This window comes from Lupinus angustifolius, chromosome LG06 (assembly GCF_001865875.1).
Source record: "Lupinus angustifolius cultivar Tanjil chromosome LG06, LupAngTanjil_v1.0, whole genome shotgun sequence".
Taxonomy (NCBI): Eukaryota; Viridiplantae; Streptophyta; class Magnoliopsida; order Fabales; family Fabaceae; genus Lupinus; species Lupinus angustifolius.
The window spans coordinates 10786301-10806727 of NC_032014.1; the positions used below are offsets into that span (position 1 = coordinate 10786301).

The 20427-nt window shown below is 31.7% G+C and overlaps 1 protein-coding gene across 1 annotated transcript; it reads left to right on the forward strand.

The window, feature by feature from the left end:
* On the forward strand, positions 13920–19034 carry LOC109349797 (proline-rich receptor-like protein kinase PERK1). Its single transcript, XM_019590783.1, has 8 exons — positions 13920–14633; positions 16013–16525; positions 16670–16756; positions 16845–16915; positions 17191–17267; positions 17867–18014; positions 18188–18349; positions 18681–19034. Exons 1-8 carry the CDS (start codon positions 14090–14092, stop codon positions 18996–18998), a joined length of 1920 nt encoding a protein of 639 aa, XP_019446328.1. The 5' UTR covers positions 13920–14089; the 3' UTR covers positions 18999–19034.

Sequence of the window (20427 nt, forward strand, 5' to 3'; positions counted from 1 at the left end):
CACTAGTGGAGACAATGATAAGTGAAATCTATACGAATCTAGTTGATATGTGGTCAAATATGTTTATCTTGCTCAACTCAATTTTGAGTCTTCAGTCATAGTAATATTTTTAATTTGAGTGAGATTACTGGTGTATCTTCTAAGGTATGTTGCTTTATCTGGAAAGTCCATAAAGGTAGAGTGACTATAAAAGCGGAGCTATTTAAGAGAAATATTTTGAGTGAAGGTGACTTAACTTGTTATCTGTGTTTGTTGAATGACGAAGTTTAGACTATCTTTTTACTCATGTCCTTTTGTGGCTAATGTGTGGAGTGGCTTTTATTTATGGCTCCAAAAGGATGTTCTCATCTCATCTACTATTATTGATTTTGTTTAGTATCATGATGCTTTATATAATTTGAGGAAGGGGAAATCTATTTGGAGAATGTCGTGGTTTACTATTATTTGGAGAATATTGTGGTTTATTGTTATTCATGTTAGTTCTATTTCTTTTGCACAATGGTGTATTGCTCCTTTCTTTTGCATTGAACTCTTATGTAACCTGTAATCGGGTTGACACCCCTTATGACTTTTAATCTATCTTTCCTTATAATAAAAAAACTAACTTATAATCTTCTTATGGACTTACCAAACACAACATATATACTATCCATTTGTCCAAATTTAGCTTTAGGGTCTAGGAATGTCTCAAGAGAATAGATGAATGAGATGTTGTTGGATGGGAATATATATGGAGAAAAAAAAAACAAATTATAGTTGGAAGTTAATTAGTGGAAGACCATGAAATCCTTTTTGACCAAATGGTGTTGGAAGTTTCATAATTGACCTAGAGGCCTACAGCCTCCTTTTGTTGCATTTGGATATATAGTCTTAACAAAGAAGAATCCACCAATCCACTAGCTATACTCATGTTTTAAAAACCAAATTTTAAAATGTTCTTATTTTGAAACAAATTAATTAAATATGTTGTTGTTACCATATCAAAATTTTGTTCTTTCCTTGGCTATTCACTTCATGGGCTAATTTTGTTTAATAAAGTGTAATTCTTCCTACTAGACTCATTAATCGATTAACAAGATATATAATTGATTAACGACAGAGATAATTGATTATTGAATCTGTTAGTTAGTTGTTAGTTAAGTTTCCTCATTTGTCAAGTTAGTTGGTTATTGGGAAGCTTTATATATATGATATACATTTGAATTAGATATGTTGTTGTATTTTGATATTCAATACAACTTGAGGTATTTTCATACCTTCTCTCTCAAAACTCTCAAATTCTCAAATTCTTATTGTTTTTAGTTCAACAAGTTTCTCCAAGTTCAATAGTGGAATCAAGAGCTGGGAACAAGATTCTATATGGATTTTGTGCGGGGAGTCAAATAAGAAAGGAAGGGAAGAAGGTGTTGCAACAAGAAGAAAAGAACTCTGCAAGTGTGAATCCAAGATGACAAATGGTAATGGATTTGCAATGATACTATCAATCCTTGACTCCAAGAACTATGATAGATGGAGAATTCAAATGAAGACCATCTTTGGTTTCCAAGAAGTGTATGAGGTTTTATTGAATGGATATCAAGAGATTGGAGAGAATGCTAGTGAAGCTCAAAGAACAATCCATAGTGAATCCAAGAAGAAGGATTGCAATGCTATTTTCTTGATCCATCAATGTGTAGATGGGGCAAACGTTGAAAAAATAGTTGGAGCCCAGACAACTAAGGATGCATGAGAGTGTTTGGAAAAAGGCTATGAAGGGGCTGCAAAGATTAAGAAGGTGAAACTCCAAATCATGAGAAGAAGGTATGAACTCCTTCAAATGAAGGAGAATGAAACAATTTCAGAATATTTTACCAATATTCATTCACTTATCAATCAGATGAAGTCTTATGGAAAAGAGGTAAAAGATCATGTTGTTATAGAGAAAATACTCAAGACTTTAAATCCAAAATATGATCACATAGTTGTAGCAATTGAGGAGTCTAAAGATCTTGAGAGCTACAAGGTAGAAGAACTACAAAGCTCTATTGAAGCTCGTGAACAAAGGCTGAAAGAGATACTTGCAGAAAAGAATGATGATCCAGCACTTCAAGCTCAACAGTCCAAGAAATCTGTTGGGCAGTGAAACAAGAACAAAAGAAGCAAGGACAGATGGCAGAGTGAGAAGTGGAAGAACTGTCAAAGAGTGAAGTATGAACAAGGTTCAACATCTCAAAGATCTGCCAATTCAATTGCTCATGAGAATGATCAAAGAAGAGGCTCAAACAAGAACACATCAAATATGAGGAAATTTGATAAGATCAAAGTGCAATTCTACAATTGCAGAAACTATGGTCCCTATGCAGCAAAGTGCAAGCTCAACAAGCATATGGCCAAAAGGGAGGAAGATGTCAGATTGGCACAAGGTGGAGAATCTGATGAAGATGATCATTACTTGTTGATGGCTACTGTAAGAGATAGTGAAGGGAATGTGGATTTCTGGTATCTGGATATAGGATGTTCTAACCACATGATAGGCAAGAAAGATTGGTTTACTTCTCTTGATGAAACAATCAAGAATAATGTCAAATTTTTTGATCATAATGTTGTCTCAGCTAAAGGAATTGGCAAGGTAATGATTCAAAGAAAAGATGGGAAGAAAACATATATCTAAATGGCCTATATGTACCTAAGATAAAGAGCAATCTGCTCAGCCTTGGGCAACTGCTGGAAAAAGGATATACCATGGAGATGAATGATGGTATACTGAAGGTGTTTGATGAGAACAAGCACAGTATATTGAAGGCTCCACTTTCAGCCAATAGAACCTTCAAGACTGGTATACAAGTTGATGAGGAGAAGTGTTTCCAATCAAAAATTGTAAAAGACACATGGTTAAGGCATCAAAGGTATGGACATCTAAACTTTAGGAGTTTAGATATGCTGATTAGAAATGGCATGGTAAATGGAATACCACACACTAGAGTGCCAGAACAGTTGTGTGAAGAGTGCATCTCTAGCAAACAGACATGGAATTCCTTTGTATCCCATGTTCCTACAAAATCCGTGAAAGCACTGGAGGTAATATATACTGATGTGTGTGGTCCATTTGAAGAAAACTTCATTGGAGGCAATAGGTACTTTGTGACCTTCATTGATAACCATACTAGAAATGTATGGATATATCTAATGAAGAGAAAAGGTGAAGTGCTAGATATCTTCAAGAAGTTCAAAGCCCAAGCATAGAATCAAAATGACACAAAGCTGAAAAAACTTAGATCATATGGAGGAGGAGAGTATTTGTCAACTAAATTTCATGAATTTTGCATGAAGGAATGGATTGCCCACGAAATTACAGCACCTTACACACCACAACACAATGGAACAATAGAAAGGGCAAACAGAACCATACTCAACATGGTCAGGTGTATGATAAAAACAAAAGGGTTTGCTTAAGATGTTTTGGGGTGAGGTTGTTTCCATTGCAGTGCACATACTCAACAGATGTCCAACTAGAAGATTGGATGACAAAACTCCTGAAGAAGTTTGGACAGGTCTCAAACCAAATGTAAGCCACTTCAAAATATTTGGTTGCATTTGTTACAAGCATGTGCCTGAAGCAATGAGGAGGAAGATAGATGACAAGGGAGAAAAATTGATCTTCTTGGGTTATCACTCTACTGGTGCCTATAGAGTATATGATCCAAAGAAGAACAAGATAATGATGAGCAGAGGTCTGAAATTTGATGAAAGTCAGTGCTGGAATTGGAACCTCAAATGTGAAGGAAATGGCAAAGAAACTATACTGCAGTTTGAGGAGAATGAAGAAAGAGTCATTGATGAGCCTATGATACAAAACAATCATGTAGTTGTGGTCACTAGCAATCCTCCAACATCTCATAGGCATAGATAACCACCTTCAAGGTTGAGTGACTATGAGGTGTTCCCTGATTCAACCATCACAATAGAAGGTGATTTTGTGCACATGGAATTTCTTGTTGGGATGGAACCAATGAGATTAGAAGAGGCTTTGAATCAATCACACTGGGTGAAGGCAATGGAAAAGGAGCTGAGATCAATTGAAAGGAAGGACACTTGGAGTCTAGTTCAATTACTAAGAGGAAAGAAATTCGTATTTGTAAAATGGGTATACAAGACTAAAATGAATCCAAATGGAGATGTAGCTAAGCATAAGGCTAGACTTGTTGCAAATGGTTTTTTGCAGAGGCAAAGCATTGACTATGATGAGGTCTTTGCACCAGTAGCAAGGCTAGAAACAGTTAGACTAGTAATTGTTATAGCAAGTTACAACAGTTGGGAGATCCATCAAATGGATGTGAAGTGTGCTTTCTTGAATAGACCTCTAGAAAAGGAGGTGTTTGTGACACAACCACCGGGCTTTGAGGCAAATGGTAAAGAAAGATGGGTGTACAAGCTGCACAAGGCCTTGTATGGACTCAAGCAGGCTCCAAGAGCTTGGAACAAGAGAATTGATACATTTCTGGTGCAAATTGATTTCATGAAATGCATCATAGAACATGGAGTCTTTATAAAGGCAATGACAAATCAGACCTTCTCATTGTGTGCCTATACGTGGATGACTTGTTAATAACAAGTGGGAGTTCCATTGACATCTCAACCTTCAAACAACAAATTCAATCTGAATTTGATATGTCTGATCTAGGAGAACTGACATGTTTTCTAGGCATTAAGTTTAAGAAGACTAAGCTTGGAATATTCATGCATCAAAGCAAGTACACCACTGATGTGTTAAAGAGATTTCAGATGATGGATTGTAATCCAACTACAACTTCTATTGAAGTTGGTGATGTTGCAAACCAAGATGTGACAAAACCAGATGTTGACAAGACTTTGTTTAGGAAAATGGTGGGTTCACTAAGATACATATGCAACATTAGACCAAATATTGCATATGGAGTTGGCTTAGTGAGTAGATTCATGGAGGCACCTCAACAAACTTATCTCAATGCAGTGAAAATGTTACTGGGATACTTGAAAGGTACAATTGGCTTGAGAATCATGTTCCCTACTATGAAAAATAGTCATGGAAGCAACAACATAGTTCCTACCAACATGCTACCTATTCTGCTATGGTGATGCTCCTATTAGCTCGTGTTCTAAGAAGCAGGATGTAGTGGCCTTATATTCATGTGAGGCTGAGTATATAACAGCTTGTATGTGTTCCTGCCAAATTGTATGGCTAGAGGCACTGTTGGAAGAACTAAGGTTGAAGCAAAACAGTGCGATATTGCTGATGGTGGACAACAAATCTACAATCAACTTGGCACTAAATCCAGTTGCTCATGAAAGAAGTAAACACATAGAAACTAGATTTCACTACATAAGAGATCAAGTGAACAAAGGGAAGGTAAAGTTAGAGTTTTGCAAATCTGAAGATCAATTGGCTAATATTCTTACCAAAACAGTGAAGAAGAGAAGATTTGAAGAACTCATGAACAAGATTGGAATGATAAATCTAGCTAGTTTGAATTAAGGGAGGATGATGAATAAAGTGTAATTCTTCCTGCTAGACTCGTTAATCGATTAACAAGATGTATGATCGATTAATGACAGAGATAATTGATAATCAAATCTGTTAGTTAGTTGTTAGTTAAGTTTCCTCATTTGTCAAGTTAGTTGGTTATTGGGAAGCTTTATATAGATGATATACATTTGAATTAGATATGTTTTTGTATTTTGATATTCAATACAACTTGAGGTATTTTCATACCTTTTCTCTCAAAACTCTCAAATTCTCAAATTCTTAATGTTTTTAGTTCAACAAATTTAGAGTATTGGTTCATATTTAAAAATCGGTTTAATTACTTCTTCTTTTTATGGGTAAATATTAACATGTTAGTATTTGTTGGGGGTGAAACTAAAACTCTCAACATTCTTCACCCTAACCATAAATCACCTTATAACTTCCATTTTTTATTTTTTAAATTTGTTAGGGTAAGACTTAAACCCACAACCTCATTTTTACTTTATTCCTTAAACCTTTCACTATAACTATCGAACAATTTTATGACTCTAGGTTAAATTACATTTTATATAGTTAAAAATAATCAATTAAACATGAATAATAATATGCTGGTGCTGATTCTTAAGGTGATTTAGTGAAAAAGTAGCTTCTTATATATCTTTCATCTACATGCAATAATAATAATAATAAAACATAAATTAGTTAACGTGATCATATACTTATAAAAAAAGAGTTAACGGGATCTTATGCTGTGGAAAGTGGGCCGTATCTAAAATGAACTTTACTTTAAAGTTAGGAGTTTAGATTTATAGAACTTGTTTTAAAGAGAGTTTTATTTTATATCAAATTATGTAAATTATTTATAATTACCAACGGGCGTTGGTTCAAGTTGTACATGTTTGATTCTCTTTAAGCAAAGTCTCGGGTTCGAGTCTTGTGGATGGAAAAAATGTCCGCTGGGAGAATTAGTCTCACGTACATGTGAATGTTCCTAACTCGGACATGATTGCTTCCAGTACGAGGATACATGTAGGAAACCAAAAAAACATTATCTAAATAATTGGTTCAACAAAAAACAACGTAACTGTATCTCAATTACAATAATATATTGAGCAACAGATAGATAATACAAGTTGGCATATTAAATATTCCTTTGTAGTTGGCATATTGAATTTTGAGGAAGGATGTCACTCCTTATACTCTGATTTAATTTATGGTATGGTTATAGCTAATAGCTATTACTATCCAGCTAGTCAATATAACTCTTTTGGTATTTGCTAACAACTACCATACTTATAATATGTAAATAAAGTAAAAGATAATATTTCTAAAAATGGTTACCTATCTTTGACTCACTCAATTACCAATCAAAGGGAAATAATATCTTATCTCCTATGTAGTATTGGTGGATGTATATTAACATTATAAAAGGGTTTGACAACTAGCTTTCATATTCAAAATTTTATATGCATTCTGCTTTTATATTTATCATAGCTATCGTCCTTTTAGAACAATTTATTAATATTTTTTTCTTTGTTATCCGTGACTTGTGGACAAGAGAATAAAAACAAAATAATTTGATGATGTCCTACCTCATTTTCTTCGGTTGCACATGCAATAGGCCACTTTTCTCAGTGTGAAGTGTCATGTAACATATTCTATTGTTTACTTCCGTTTAAAGAGATATAAGGGTGTACTTAAAGGTTTAACTGTACCAACGACTCTTTAAAGAGAATTTTGTTTATGATGACTTGTGTAGGTTTGTGTGGCATTTTTGGAAAAATTAGCTTGTATTTGTACTTTTGTGATGTATAACTTTAAGGTTAGATCATAACTTTGAGTTAGTAGTTGTGAATATAAATTATTAAACTAGAACTATTTACTAAAATTAGTTGTGAAATTAAATGAAATTTGTTAAATGAAAAAAACATATAATAATTATTTTTATTATAAAGTAGTAATTAATTATATAATTAAATAAACATTATTAATAAGTATTTCTAATAATCATTATATTATAATTATTTAAAACTATTTGTGGTTATTTTAGTGTAGAGTAATTAATGTAATTTGATAAGTTTTGTAAGTGTAAAATTGATTAACAAATTATTGAAAGTTATTATGGTGTTTGAAAAGTTATTTGAAGTATCTTTTAAAAACTAGTTTTACAAGGTTCATTAAAATTAAAAAATATTATAAAATGAATAAATATTCTATTAGATTTTATATTCTCTAATATAAATATTTCTAAAATTTGATAAATAAAAATAGTATAATCATTTATATATATTCTAAATATTTATTTATAAAAATATTAAAATAATATATTTAAATTTGTTTTATCAAACGGCTATAGTAGCTTACTGACAAAGTTAAAAACTACTTGAAATACTAAAATTCTCATTGGTGAATAATATTATCATTTTTTCGTCTATTTCTCATAGACTTTTCAAAGGAAGAGCTTTGCAATCTTGTAAATTGATAAAATGTTCTTAATTAATTTTTTTTGAATTTATTTACAATTTATATTTATCTACTAAATTATTATTTTAATTGAAAATAAAAGCATATTATGACGGTTTATAATATTTTTTACCTAAATAGCAAATTAATTGAAGTGAGTCACTATTTTCGTTCAAAACTTCTTAAAAATAACCCTTAATTCTTTGAAACAAATTCCTCTTACTTTAATTTTTCACCAAAAAAATATTGATAAAGGTCAAACTAAAAATACATGCATTCTTAACAACATTCAGTTCTTAATGCTCAACAATTATAGAAAAGTCACATAAATGTGTTCGTATAAAATAACAACAGTGAAGGAAAATGTATTATGCAGTACATATTCTTTAGAGACACGTATATGTTGTAGTATAAAAAATCAGACGTGATTTTGCATAAGGTAAGGAGTCGAATATAATTGCTAATTTTATTCTCTCGGAGAAGATAAATATTAAATTATATAATAATTATTTGCATATTTTTTAAAATAATAAATACTGGAGAAATTCTTAAAGGCTTAGGGGGACCAAACCATGGCCTTGTGCTCTTGTCAATGTCTGCATTCGTTAGTCATTACGAGTTTTTTATATTGTCAGTCTATTATTTATCATTTATTTTTAATTATTATTAAGACTTTGATTCTTTAAAAATAATATAAATAAATAATAGATAATATATTAATTGTGTATAAACTTTTATACTTTCGTTTGAGAGTGCATACATACGTTTTACACTCTTATTCTTTTATATATATATATATATAATAATAAGATATTATGGATTTTGGGAAGAACTTTTTTTGCTTATCTGAACTTATCTTACTAAATAATAAATAATCATGTGTATAGAAATATCTGGCTAAATAAGCTCATTTTGCCTTATTTCCGTAAGTTTAAGCTAATAAGCATCTTTGGAGTTTGATGGCTTATGCAGAACACTTTCTTATTCCCCGTATGATAATTACCTTTTTAATAATTAATAAAAGTAATTAAATAGAAATAAATAACATTTTAAATATTTAATCTTTCGGATATTATTAAGGAGACAGTAGCCACTAGTGTCCCATATTCATTTCCTTTTTAAATGATGTGGCAGCAGTCAATAGTAATGTTTCTTCCTTCTATCAAATTTAAGGAAATAGTTCAATCAATTTATTTTCTCCTAATCTTCATCGTCTACAATGAGTAATCAATCAACTTTTTTAATAATAAATTATTAATGAAGAACCACCTAATTAGAAAATCATTTTAATTATGATTCATGAAGAATCATTTCATTAATAAAAAATATTTTAAGAATGAATAACTAATAGGAATTATAAATATCAAATCCTTGTAATAATAAATAATTAACAATGAATCTCAAACTAAATAAATAAAAATTCTTTTAATAATGGAATTATAGATAAAAGTAAATATGAATTTTTTGATAATAAATTATGGATAAAATAAACAGAGGATAAAGATTAAGATGGTATTTTTCTATCCTCCTAAAGTTAGATATGATAGCACTCACCACTATTACCTTTTTTATCTCTTGAAGTTAAGAAAGGTGATTTATGACAAAAGTTGATTCCTTCTCACAATTTCAGTGAAAATGAATCACACCAAGGTTGTGAAATCGGTAATAAATAGAATCATGTCTTTCTTTTCTAATTCCAGTTAAAACGTCATAACAATTATTAATATTGTTTCTATCATCATCTTTCAAATGAGGAATGTAACTAATGAATATATATCGTCTCAGTTTGGATGAACCAGGTTACAAACCATCAGCAACTTGTTGGGCCAAGTTGTAAGAGCCTTTGTTGGACTTAACTAATTCATTATTCATTATTCATCGATGTGAAATTTTTCAATGGCATTTCTCTCATGTTAGAAATTCCAAAATAGTTAGATTATTTTGAAGTAAGGTCTTGAATAAAAATTTACTAAATGGAAGAAAATTTGCTGTTTTAAATGACTCTTACTCGCTCACCCCAAGTTGATTAAAATCCAATTTACTTTGATTTTTCTTCAGTAACATTTGGATTTCGAATTTTAGAATATGAAATTTATTATTACATTTTTATGCCATCTCAAACCTTATTTTCTCTCAATAAATAGTGACAAAGTAATCAAGATAACATATTCACAATGTAAAGTAAATAGTGCCGAATATAATACACATTATTAAAAATTTAATGTACGAACAGAAAAAACGTTTTTCTGTTCAAACTAATTGAGTGGTCCTCTAAATTAACTTCATTTTTTAATTCAATCCAACATTTTTTGTCTGTATTTCAATTGGTAGAGTTGTTCTCACAAATATCCGAACTTGTAATTAAATTTAATTTTGACAATATTAAAAAAAACTACAATCAAGGGATAATTTTTAAGTTTCGGAGCCACTAGAAAATAATTTATAATCCCCGTTTTGAAAAATAGAAAATAATTTCGAAAAAACTTAGATAATTCAACACAAAATCACATGTCACTGTCATTTGTAAAGAATAATGATTAGTCAAAAAAAATGTTTTCTTTTAGACTATTAATTAAAACTATTCTATTTTAGCGATCTTAAAAATTTGGTACAAATTAACGACTAATACATAAAATAGGACAGTGATATTTTTGTATATTAACTAAGAAAATATCTTCACCAATTTATTTTAGTGGTATAGTTATTCCTCCTATTAATTATTTTTTAGAGATGGAGTATGTCTTTTTAACTCCCTAAATGATCTAAGGGTGAGTATGTGTCAGGTGGTTAGATCGAGTTAAGACTTGTTTTTAATTAGCCCTACATGTTAGTCGAATCATTTTTGAACTCGAACTTAGCTCTAAACTCGAAGCTAAATCGACCTTAAATATCAATAAAGTTAGTCTTTAAATTCGAAGTCGACCCTAGACCTGATTAAATAGAATGAACTTTTTTTGCTTATCTGAACTTATCTTACTAAATAATAAATAATCATGTGTATAGAAATATCTGGCTAAATAAGCTCATTTTGCCTTATTTCCGTAAGTTTAAGCTAATAAGCATCTTTGGAGTTTGATGGCTTATGCAGAACACTTTCTTATTCCCCGTATGATAATTACCTTTTTAATAATTAATAAAAGTAATTAAATAGAAATAAATAACATTTTAAATATTTAATCTTTCGGATATTATTAAGGAGACAGTAGCCACTAGTGTCCCATATTCATTTCCTTTTTAAATGATGTGGCAGCAGTCAATAGTAATGTTTCTTCCTTCTATCAAATTTAAGGAAATAGTTCAATCAATTTATTTTCTCCTAATCTTCATCGTCTACAATGAGTAATCAATCAACTTTTTTAATAATAAATTATTAATGAAGAACCACCTAATTAGAAAATCATTTTAATTATGATTCATGAAGAATCATTTCATTAATAAAAAATATTTTAAGAATGAATAACTAATAGGAATTATAAATATCAAATCCTTGTAATAATAAATAATTAACAATGAATCTCAAACTAAATAAATAAAAATTCTTTTAATAATGGAATTATAGATAAAAGTAAATATGAATTTTTTGATAATAAATTATGGATAAAATAAACAGAGGATAAAGATTAAGATGGTATTTTTCTATCCTCCTAAAGTTAGATATGATAGCACTCACCACTATTACCTTTTTTATCTCTTGAAGTTAAGAAAGGTGATTTATGACAAAAGTTGATTCCTTCTCACAATTTCAGTGAAAATGAATCACACCAAGGTTGTGAAATCGGTAATAAATAGAATCATGTCTTTCTTTTCTAATTCCAGTTAAAACGTCATAACAATTATTAATATTGTTTCTATCATCATCTTTCAAATGAGGAATGTAACTAATGAATATATATCGTCTCAGTTTGGATGAACCAGGTTACAAACCATCAGCAACTTGTTGGGCCAAGTTGTAAGAGCCTTTGTTGGACTTAACTAATTCATTATTCATTATTCATCGATGTGAAATTTTTCAATGGCATTTCTCTCATGTTAGAAATTCCAAAATAGTTAGATTATTTTGAAGTAAGGTCTTGAATAAAAATTTACTAAATGGAAGAAAATTTGCTGTTTTAAATGACTCTTACTCGCTCACCCCAAGTTGATTAAAATCCAATTTACTTTGATTTTTCTTCAGTAACATTTGGATTTCGAATTTTAGAATATGAAATTTATTATTACATTTTTATGCCATCTCAAACCTTATTTTCTCTCAATAAATAGTGACAAAGTAATCAAGATAACATATTCACAATGTAAAGTAAATAGTGCCGAATATAATACACATTATTAAAAATTTAATGTACGAACAGAAAAAACGTTTTTCTGTTCAAACTAATTGAGTGGTCCTCTAAATTAACTTCATTTTTTAATTCAATCCAACATTTTTTGTCTGTATTTCAATTGGTAGAGTTGTTCTCACAAATATCCGAACTTGTAATTAAATTTAATTTTGACAATATTAAAAAAAACTACAATCAAGGGATAATTTTTAAGTTTCGGAGCCACTAGAAAATAATTTATAATCCCCGTTTTGAAAAATAGAAAATAATTTCGAAAAAACTTAGATAATTCAACACAAAATCACATGTCACTGTCATTTGTAAAGAATAATGATTAGTCAAAAAAAATGTTTTCTTTTAGACTATTAATTAAAACTATTCTATTTTAGCGATCTTAAAAATTTGGTACAAATTAACGACTAATACATAAAATAGGACAGTGATATTTTTGTATATTAACTAAGAAAATATCTTCACCAATTTATTTTAGTGGTATAGTTATTCCTCCTATTAATTATTTTTTAGAGATGGAGTATGTCTTTTTAACTCCCTAAATGATCTAAGGGTGAGTATGTGTCAGGTGGTTAGATCGAGTTAAGACTTGTTTTTAATTAGCCCTACATGTTAGTCGAATCATTTTTGAACTCGAACTTAGCTCTAAACTCGAAGCTAAATCGACCTTAAATATCAATAAAGTTAGTCTTTAAATTCGAAGTCGACCCTAGACCTGATTAAATAGAATTGCATACTCATTTTAGATAAAGTCTTCTTAATATTATTTATTATTATGAATATGTAATTTGACATATAAAATGATATATGTATATATTATTAATCATGTATACATGATGAAAAATTAGAAAATCAATGATACTTTTAACCAAAAAGGTGTCATTATGTTGTATACACTTGGAAGAAACACATACAAACATGATGAGTGAGTGATCATGGAAGGGTCGAGCCAAATTATGTTTGGTCCCTAACCAACCCTAAATATTGATCGAGTTTAATTTTTGAACCTAAATCCGACCCTATATCCTATAAAACTCGACTTTATTCAAACTCAATTATAATTAGGCCGTACCATATGAGCGAGTAAGGTCATGTCTTGCTCACCTCTAGAATGATCCATAAGGCCTTATATACCACGAAATAAACTCCTCAACAATTTATGCTCACCATCTATCAGAGAAAAAAGAACGATTCAATTTGTATAAATAGAATCTCATCATTATACATAACAAATTGGTGTGGTATATTCAAATCATTGGTTTATTTTGTTTGAGTGTACATTTTATTTCAATAAAAAATATATTCCATTTAATTATTATTATTTTAAGCTATAATCTAAAAAGCTTCAATAATTTTGTTAATAAATATTTACATTTTTACCCAAATTTCTTAATTTCCTCCATTCCCCTATATTAAAAACTGATATTTTTATACGCATCTTTAATACAGTATAATATTAAATGAATATAATACTGTAATCTGATAATATTTTTAAAAATCAAAGAGAAATAATTAATTTATTCAGATTTGTGCAGAAAGGAAATATTAATTAATAAATTATGAAATACTTTACTAATAAAGCATAGGGCAATCGTATAGTCGTCGCTGGTTGGTTGAAACCTTTATTTGTTTCTATAATAATAACTTGCTATTGAAAGAGAGAGAGTGATAAAAGCATGAAACAAGTTGTCAAACTTGAAACAAAAATGCTGTCTCACTTTGATTTTATGTCTCTCTCTCAAATTCTCAACTCTTATTAGAGAGAGAGAGAGAGAGAGAAACACGCTTCCTTAACTAATTCTCTTCTCAACTAATGTCAACCACCGCTTCTCCCGGCGTATCGCCGGTACCAAATTCAACTCCGGCGACCAACGCCACTTCTCCTCCTCCACCATCACCTCCCACCCCTTCCTCACCGCCACCATCTAACCATTCTTCTCCCCCACCAACTACCCCTTCCCCCTCCCCTCCCTCTCCAGAGAAGCCACCACCTTCTCCCGCGCCGGAATCTCCCCCGGATTCTCCGCCGCCGCCGACCACCCCTTCAAATCCGCCGCCGCCGACCAGTCCTTCAAATCCTCCACCGAATCCGGCCACCCCTTCAGCTTCTCCGCCGCTTCCGGCTTCCGGCAAAAACCCACCTGCTCCAGTCACTCGGCTCTCTCCTCCTCCATCTTCCCCAGTCCCGCGGGACACTCCGTCGGCGTCGTCAAGTATTTCGACAGGAGTTATTGCCGGAATCGCGGCGGGGGTGGTGGGGGTTATTCTGTTATGTGTTTTGGGCATTTGTATTATGAAGAGGAAGAAAAGACGTAAAAGTCAATACTATCCTCCACCACCACCACAAGGACCTAAAGGTGAGACCTTTCACTTCAATTCTCTGTTTTTGTGTTTCAATTATGAAATTCGATCCAATTGCAACTCCAAATTTCAGCCGAGTTACAATTTTTTTTTTCATTTTAAATTTTCACTTATGTTTCTCATTCGCATTCATAACTTTAGAAAAACTTGTTTAGACACAACCTCAGCACATCACATCACATGTATCCTCTATTCCAAACCATGTCCCAATCTCCACCAATTAAAAATTGACACGTAACTAAACACGAATTTTTAAAAAACAAAATGTGTCATTTTTATATTACTTGTTTAAAGCTGATTGGACTGAGAAATGATTTAGGGACAGATTGTGGGATAGAGGATATGTGTCCCACATTTGGAGATATCCAATTGACAAACCATAGAAATTGTGATACCACTGCTCCAAATCTTTAAGGCTATGTTTGGTTGGGTTGAAAAGGGGAGGAAAGAAAATGGGAGAAATGAAAGAGAAAGGAAAAAAAAAATTTCATTGTTTGGTTACATTGAAAAGAAGTAAGTAAAGAAAAAAATTGGTGGGACCCATGTATTATGTTTTCTCTATATTATTGAGAGGAAAAGATATAGAAAAATTGTACCAGAATCGATTGTATCAAAATATATCTTAATTAAATCAGGTTCCATACCAATGAAGATGAAATGAAAACAAGAAAAAAAAAATAACAAATATTTATTCTTTTAATTCACACAGTATGTTTCATTAGTCTAAGACATAATTTGGGACATACTTTGAGATATATCTTTTTGATAGTACAAAGAAAATATCATTATTAATAATAATTATATTATTTTCTCTTCACTTTCTTTCCGTTTTCTATCTTACCAAACAACTAAAAAATCATCACATTTTCTACCCATTTTCTTCTTTCAAGTCTTCCTTCCTCAACTTTTCTTTCTTTACTTTTCTTCTCTAAACCAAACACATTGTTGAGAGTGATCCATAATTTCTATCATTTGTCAAATTATAATTGAGTGTCTCCAAATGTGAATGTGGGTGTTGTCTCCCACCAACTTTTTCTCCATAGATTTAGACATCAATAAAACCATATAGAATCCACAGATTAATAAGACAGATATTTGATAGAATAATTCTAAATGTAGAAAGTATTGAATTCTGTTTATATAGTGAGATATTGGATGTATTTATTTTATTTAGTATCGCTGCATTATTTGAAAGATCTTTTAGAAGGATACAACAAAACTCTTTTTCCTAAGTGAAGTGGCTCTTATTTTTGAAGAAATGACTTCTTTGTTACCTTGTTTGTTGAATATTATTGTTGTTCAATGTTTAATCAATGATATTTGAGCCTAGTGAATAATCATTACTTTTTTATGCTTATTTCTTCTTAATTGCCAGTTGATCCATATGGTAGATCCCCAGCAAATTGGCAAAACAATGCTCCGCCTCCTTCCGATCACATAATATCTGCAGTGCCACCAACACCACCACATCCACCTAAAACTCCACCTTATATAAATAACAGTGGTGGGTCTAGCTCAAACTTTTCAGGTGGTGCGTATCCACTTCCGCCTTTTTCTCCAGGCATGGGATTGAGCTTTTCAAAGAGCACATTTACATATGAGGAGTTGGCTCGAGCTACAGATGGCTTCTCTGATGCCAACCTCCTTGGACAAGGTGGATTTGGATACGTGCATAAAGGTGTTCTGCCAAATGGCAAGGAGGTTGCAATCAAGCAGCTTAAGGCCGGAAGTGGGCAAGGGGAGCGTGAGTTTCATGCTGAAATAGAGATAATTAGCAGGGTTCATCACAAACATCTTGTTTCTTTGGTTGGATACTGCACCACTGGGGTACAAAGGCTGCTTGTTTATGAATTTGTTCCAAATGATACATTGGAGTTCCATTTGCATGGTATGACACATTTGTTGTTTAGCTTTCTGTTTGAATATTCTTTCTAATATTCAAACCAATCTACCTGGTTTATCTCTTTTGCGAGCTGAATTTGAGAAGCAACTTTTTCCTATATAGTGGATCTTATGGTCGATTGAACTGCAGGTAAAGGGCAACCTACTATGGATTGGTCCACAAGACATAGAATTGCTTTAGGAGCTGCAAAAGGACTAGCGTATCTTCATGAGGATTGTATGCTCTATGCATTTGATTGTGATTTCATTAGCTTTAACTAAACTATATCAATTTAAATGTTCATTTTAATGATATGCATTTTCAGGTCATCCTAAGATCATTCATCGTGATATCAAAGCTGCTAACATACTTCTGGACTTCAAGTTTGAAGCAATGGTAAGTTCTGGTCGATGTTGTCTTTGAATTCATACTTGTCAGCAATTCGGCATTTGCTGAATTGAATGAAATAAATGCCAATTTTTTTGCCTGATTAATATTAATTATCTGCCCTTCCCCTGCCCCAGGAAGCCAATGGGCTCCAGTCATTCTTTCTTTTCATTTGCTTTATTGGTGGATGCACCCTTTAATATGTTGTAGAAGTTGTGGTTCAATTGTTTAACATCAATAAAACAATGTAAATTTTGCATGACAATTATTGTTTTATGTGGCAGGTTGCAGATTTTGGCTTAGCAAAGTTTACTTCTGATGTCAACACTCATGTTTCTACTAGAGTGATGGGGACTTTTGGGTAAGAACAGTCTCTTTTAATCTTTTAAAGAATGGTGGAAGTGGCAATGATAAGTACTTTGTTCTCATTCATTTTTAATAGGTGGAGTCAATGTATTTAATAAAGAGAGTAGGTCATATTTGAAAATTTCAAGTGAAATGTGCTGTGCAGTTTGACATGTACTATTTGTTACCCCCTTTGTTCCAAAACTTTTGATGTTTCAGTTTTTTCTTGTTATTCCATATTTCTTGATGTTTTAAAAACTCAATGCACATTTATACTTTACTTTCTAATTATATCCTTATTTATTACTCTTCTTTTTCACCACATATTTCTCCATTTCATTTTAATTCAGTTTCTGATGTACATTAAATGAGATTATTGTATTCAAGTTTTACAATCATTTATTAACTTCTTAAACCGTGTGCATAACCTGAAACATCAGAAGTTTTGGAATGGAGGGAATAAGAGTTTATAATTGTGTGATTTCAGTTCTAATGCTTAGGATTATTTAGTGTCACCAACAGTTATAAACAAAGCCAGCATGAATTCCATTATCCGGCATCATGTGTATAAGTGATAACTTTGTTTCAAGCTCATCCGGAGATTGCTGGTTGTAGGTATCTAGCTCCAGAATATGCTGCAAGTGGAAAGCTTACAGACAAATCAGATGTTTACTCCTTTGGAGTTATGCTCTTGGAATTAATTACAGGTCGCCGACCAGTTGATTCAAGCCATACTTTCCAGGAGGATAGTTTGGTAGACTGGGTAAGTGTTATCAAGCTCCTATTTAGTTGGCCTAAAATTATATTTGCAACTATAAGTTCAGAAACTCATCTATATTCATAAAATAAAGGTTTCTGCGTTAACTTTCTCTTTCTGGCGGAGAACAAGGTGCCAAGAACCGCTCTTAATGGTATTTACTTGTCTTGTCATCTCAGGCAAGGCCTGTGCTCACACAAACTTTAGAAGATGAAAATTTTGATTCTCTGGTTGATCCAAGGCTCCAGAATGAGTATGACCGGAATGAGATGGCTTGCATGGTGGCATGCGCTGCAGCAGCCATAAGATATTCAGCGAAGCGTCGACCAAAGATGAGCCAGGTAAAGTAATAAAGTTTGTTATCATTTGTCAAGTATGAATATGCCAAGCCTAATGTCTTGTGATATTGTAGTAAACAACTTATGGTTCTTTAATTGAAATGGTAAATCTTGAAAATTTGCCAATAATTGTGAAGTTTTTATATAGCTTTCGAGTCAGTGTCAAAGCTAAAGTTGCTTTGACATAAAACAGTTATGATGCAGGTTAATATCATTATGTTGCTAATTTAAAATCCTAGTTGGTTTAAGTGCCATGTTTAGAATGTTGAGTTCATACCAGTGCCTATTCTATACTAGAAACTTTTCTTTTGACTCAGCTAATGTTATTCCACAGATTGTTCGTGCCCTGGAAGGAGATGCAACTTTAGAAGATCTTAATGACGGTGCTAAACCTGGAAACAGCAGTGCCTACGGTTCTCGTGGAAACTCAGATTATGACTCTGCACAATACAAAAAGGACATGAGTAAGTTCAGAAAATTAGCATTGGAAACCCAAGAGCATGGTGACGCCAGCAGCGAGTACAATGGAGTTACGAGTGAGTATGGTTTAAACACATCTGAATCGAGCGGTGAAATCCATAACCGCCAGACAACAAGGGAAATGGAAATGAGAAAGATGAAGAACAATCAAGGTTTCAAGGGAAGCTCTTGAGCATTGACAATTATTTACATTATCATGTATAAATCTATGTCCTTGATTTCAAGCTTATTTTATATTAATTTTCTTCACTGCCATATTTTTGAGTGGCCTTGCCAACTTTATTCTTTCAGAAATGATCAACTTTTGAATTGTACTTATCACTTATCAGGTTGTACAATAATATAAACATGAGTCCTATATTCTTTCATTCTTTTTCACTCAATTTTAGAGTTGGAATGCATCAACATTATTGCTTTTCAATGTTGTTCGTGAGTCAATTTGCTGATAGTTGGGATGCATCAACATAATTTTGCTTACTCATTTTCATTTTTTTTGTACTAGCAAGGGTATCCTTATTGACTCAGGAACTAATCTTTTTCGGGACATGTGGTTATATGTCTCATAAGTTTGGGTCCCAGGAATCAAACCCTTAACATTTTAGTCATTTTGGAATCTAGCGGGGCCTCATACCACTAGACCTTTCGTCTTTTAGGTACTCATTTTGATTTGTCAAAATGAAAAGGAAAGTTGCACCTTCATTCCACATTGCTCTAGTTCATAAGTAAATAAATTTGGTGTACTTAGCAGGATGTATTATGTTAATAAATTTGTTGATTTATGAATAATCATCATAGTTACATATTTAATATCATAATCACTGAAGTGGCTGGTTTAATATACACAACTTAAATATCCAAATTAGAAACATTAACCATTGAACTTAATACAATGATTATAGATTAAAAAATAAGAAATGGCTAACATGATCCTCATTTTATTTATGAGTATATTGTGAAGCATTTTGGTTGATTTTCAAAATCATAAGCTAACTGTTAGTTGCTTAATATTTGGTCAATTCCTCATTGACTTACAAGCCAGTTAATAATGAGATACATGGACTATATTTTTTTCCTATTTATCTATTGCCTTAGAAAAATATTTTTTTCTTTATCTATCCTATTTAATAATTTAAGAATGGATTAATTATCGTTTTTTGTTTACTTAGTTAATACTCCTCTCCTCTAATTTATGTAAATAGTTTAAAAGAATTTATAATCATGGAAAGAGAAGAGGCAAAAGGAAAAATACAACAAGTTTAGTAAAAAAATAACCCCATTTAGTACATTTAAAAGGGCTTAATTGCGAGAAAGAGAAATAGAATGAAAGAAACAGTTTTTGCAAAGTCATTAATATTGGAGTTGGTAAAAAGACAACTACAGCCAAGCTGGTTATCACGTTTGGTGAAAGAAGATATTTGCCAACTCACTCTACGTTGGTAAAGAGGAGAATGTCGTGGTTGGTCAATGGTCCAACCAAATACATGTGTGACCCTATCTGTTATCTAGTCACATATCATGTAGTCTCCAACAGAGTATAATATTTATACAATATTAGTATAAAAATTTATGGAGAGTCAAATCATCATTTATAATTTATTTAT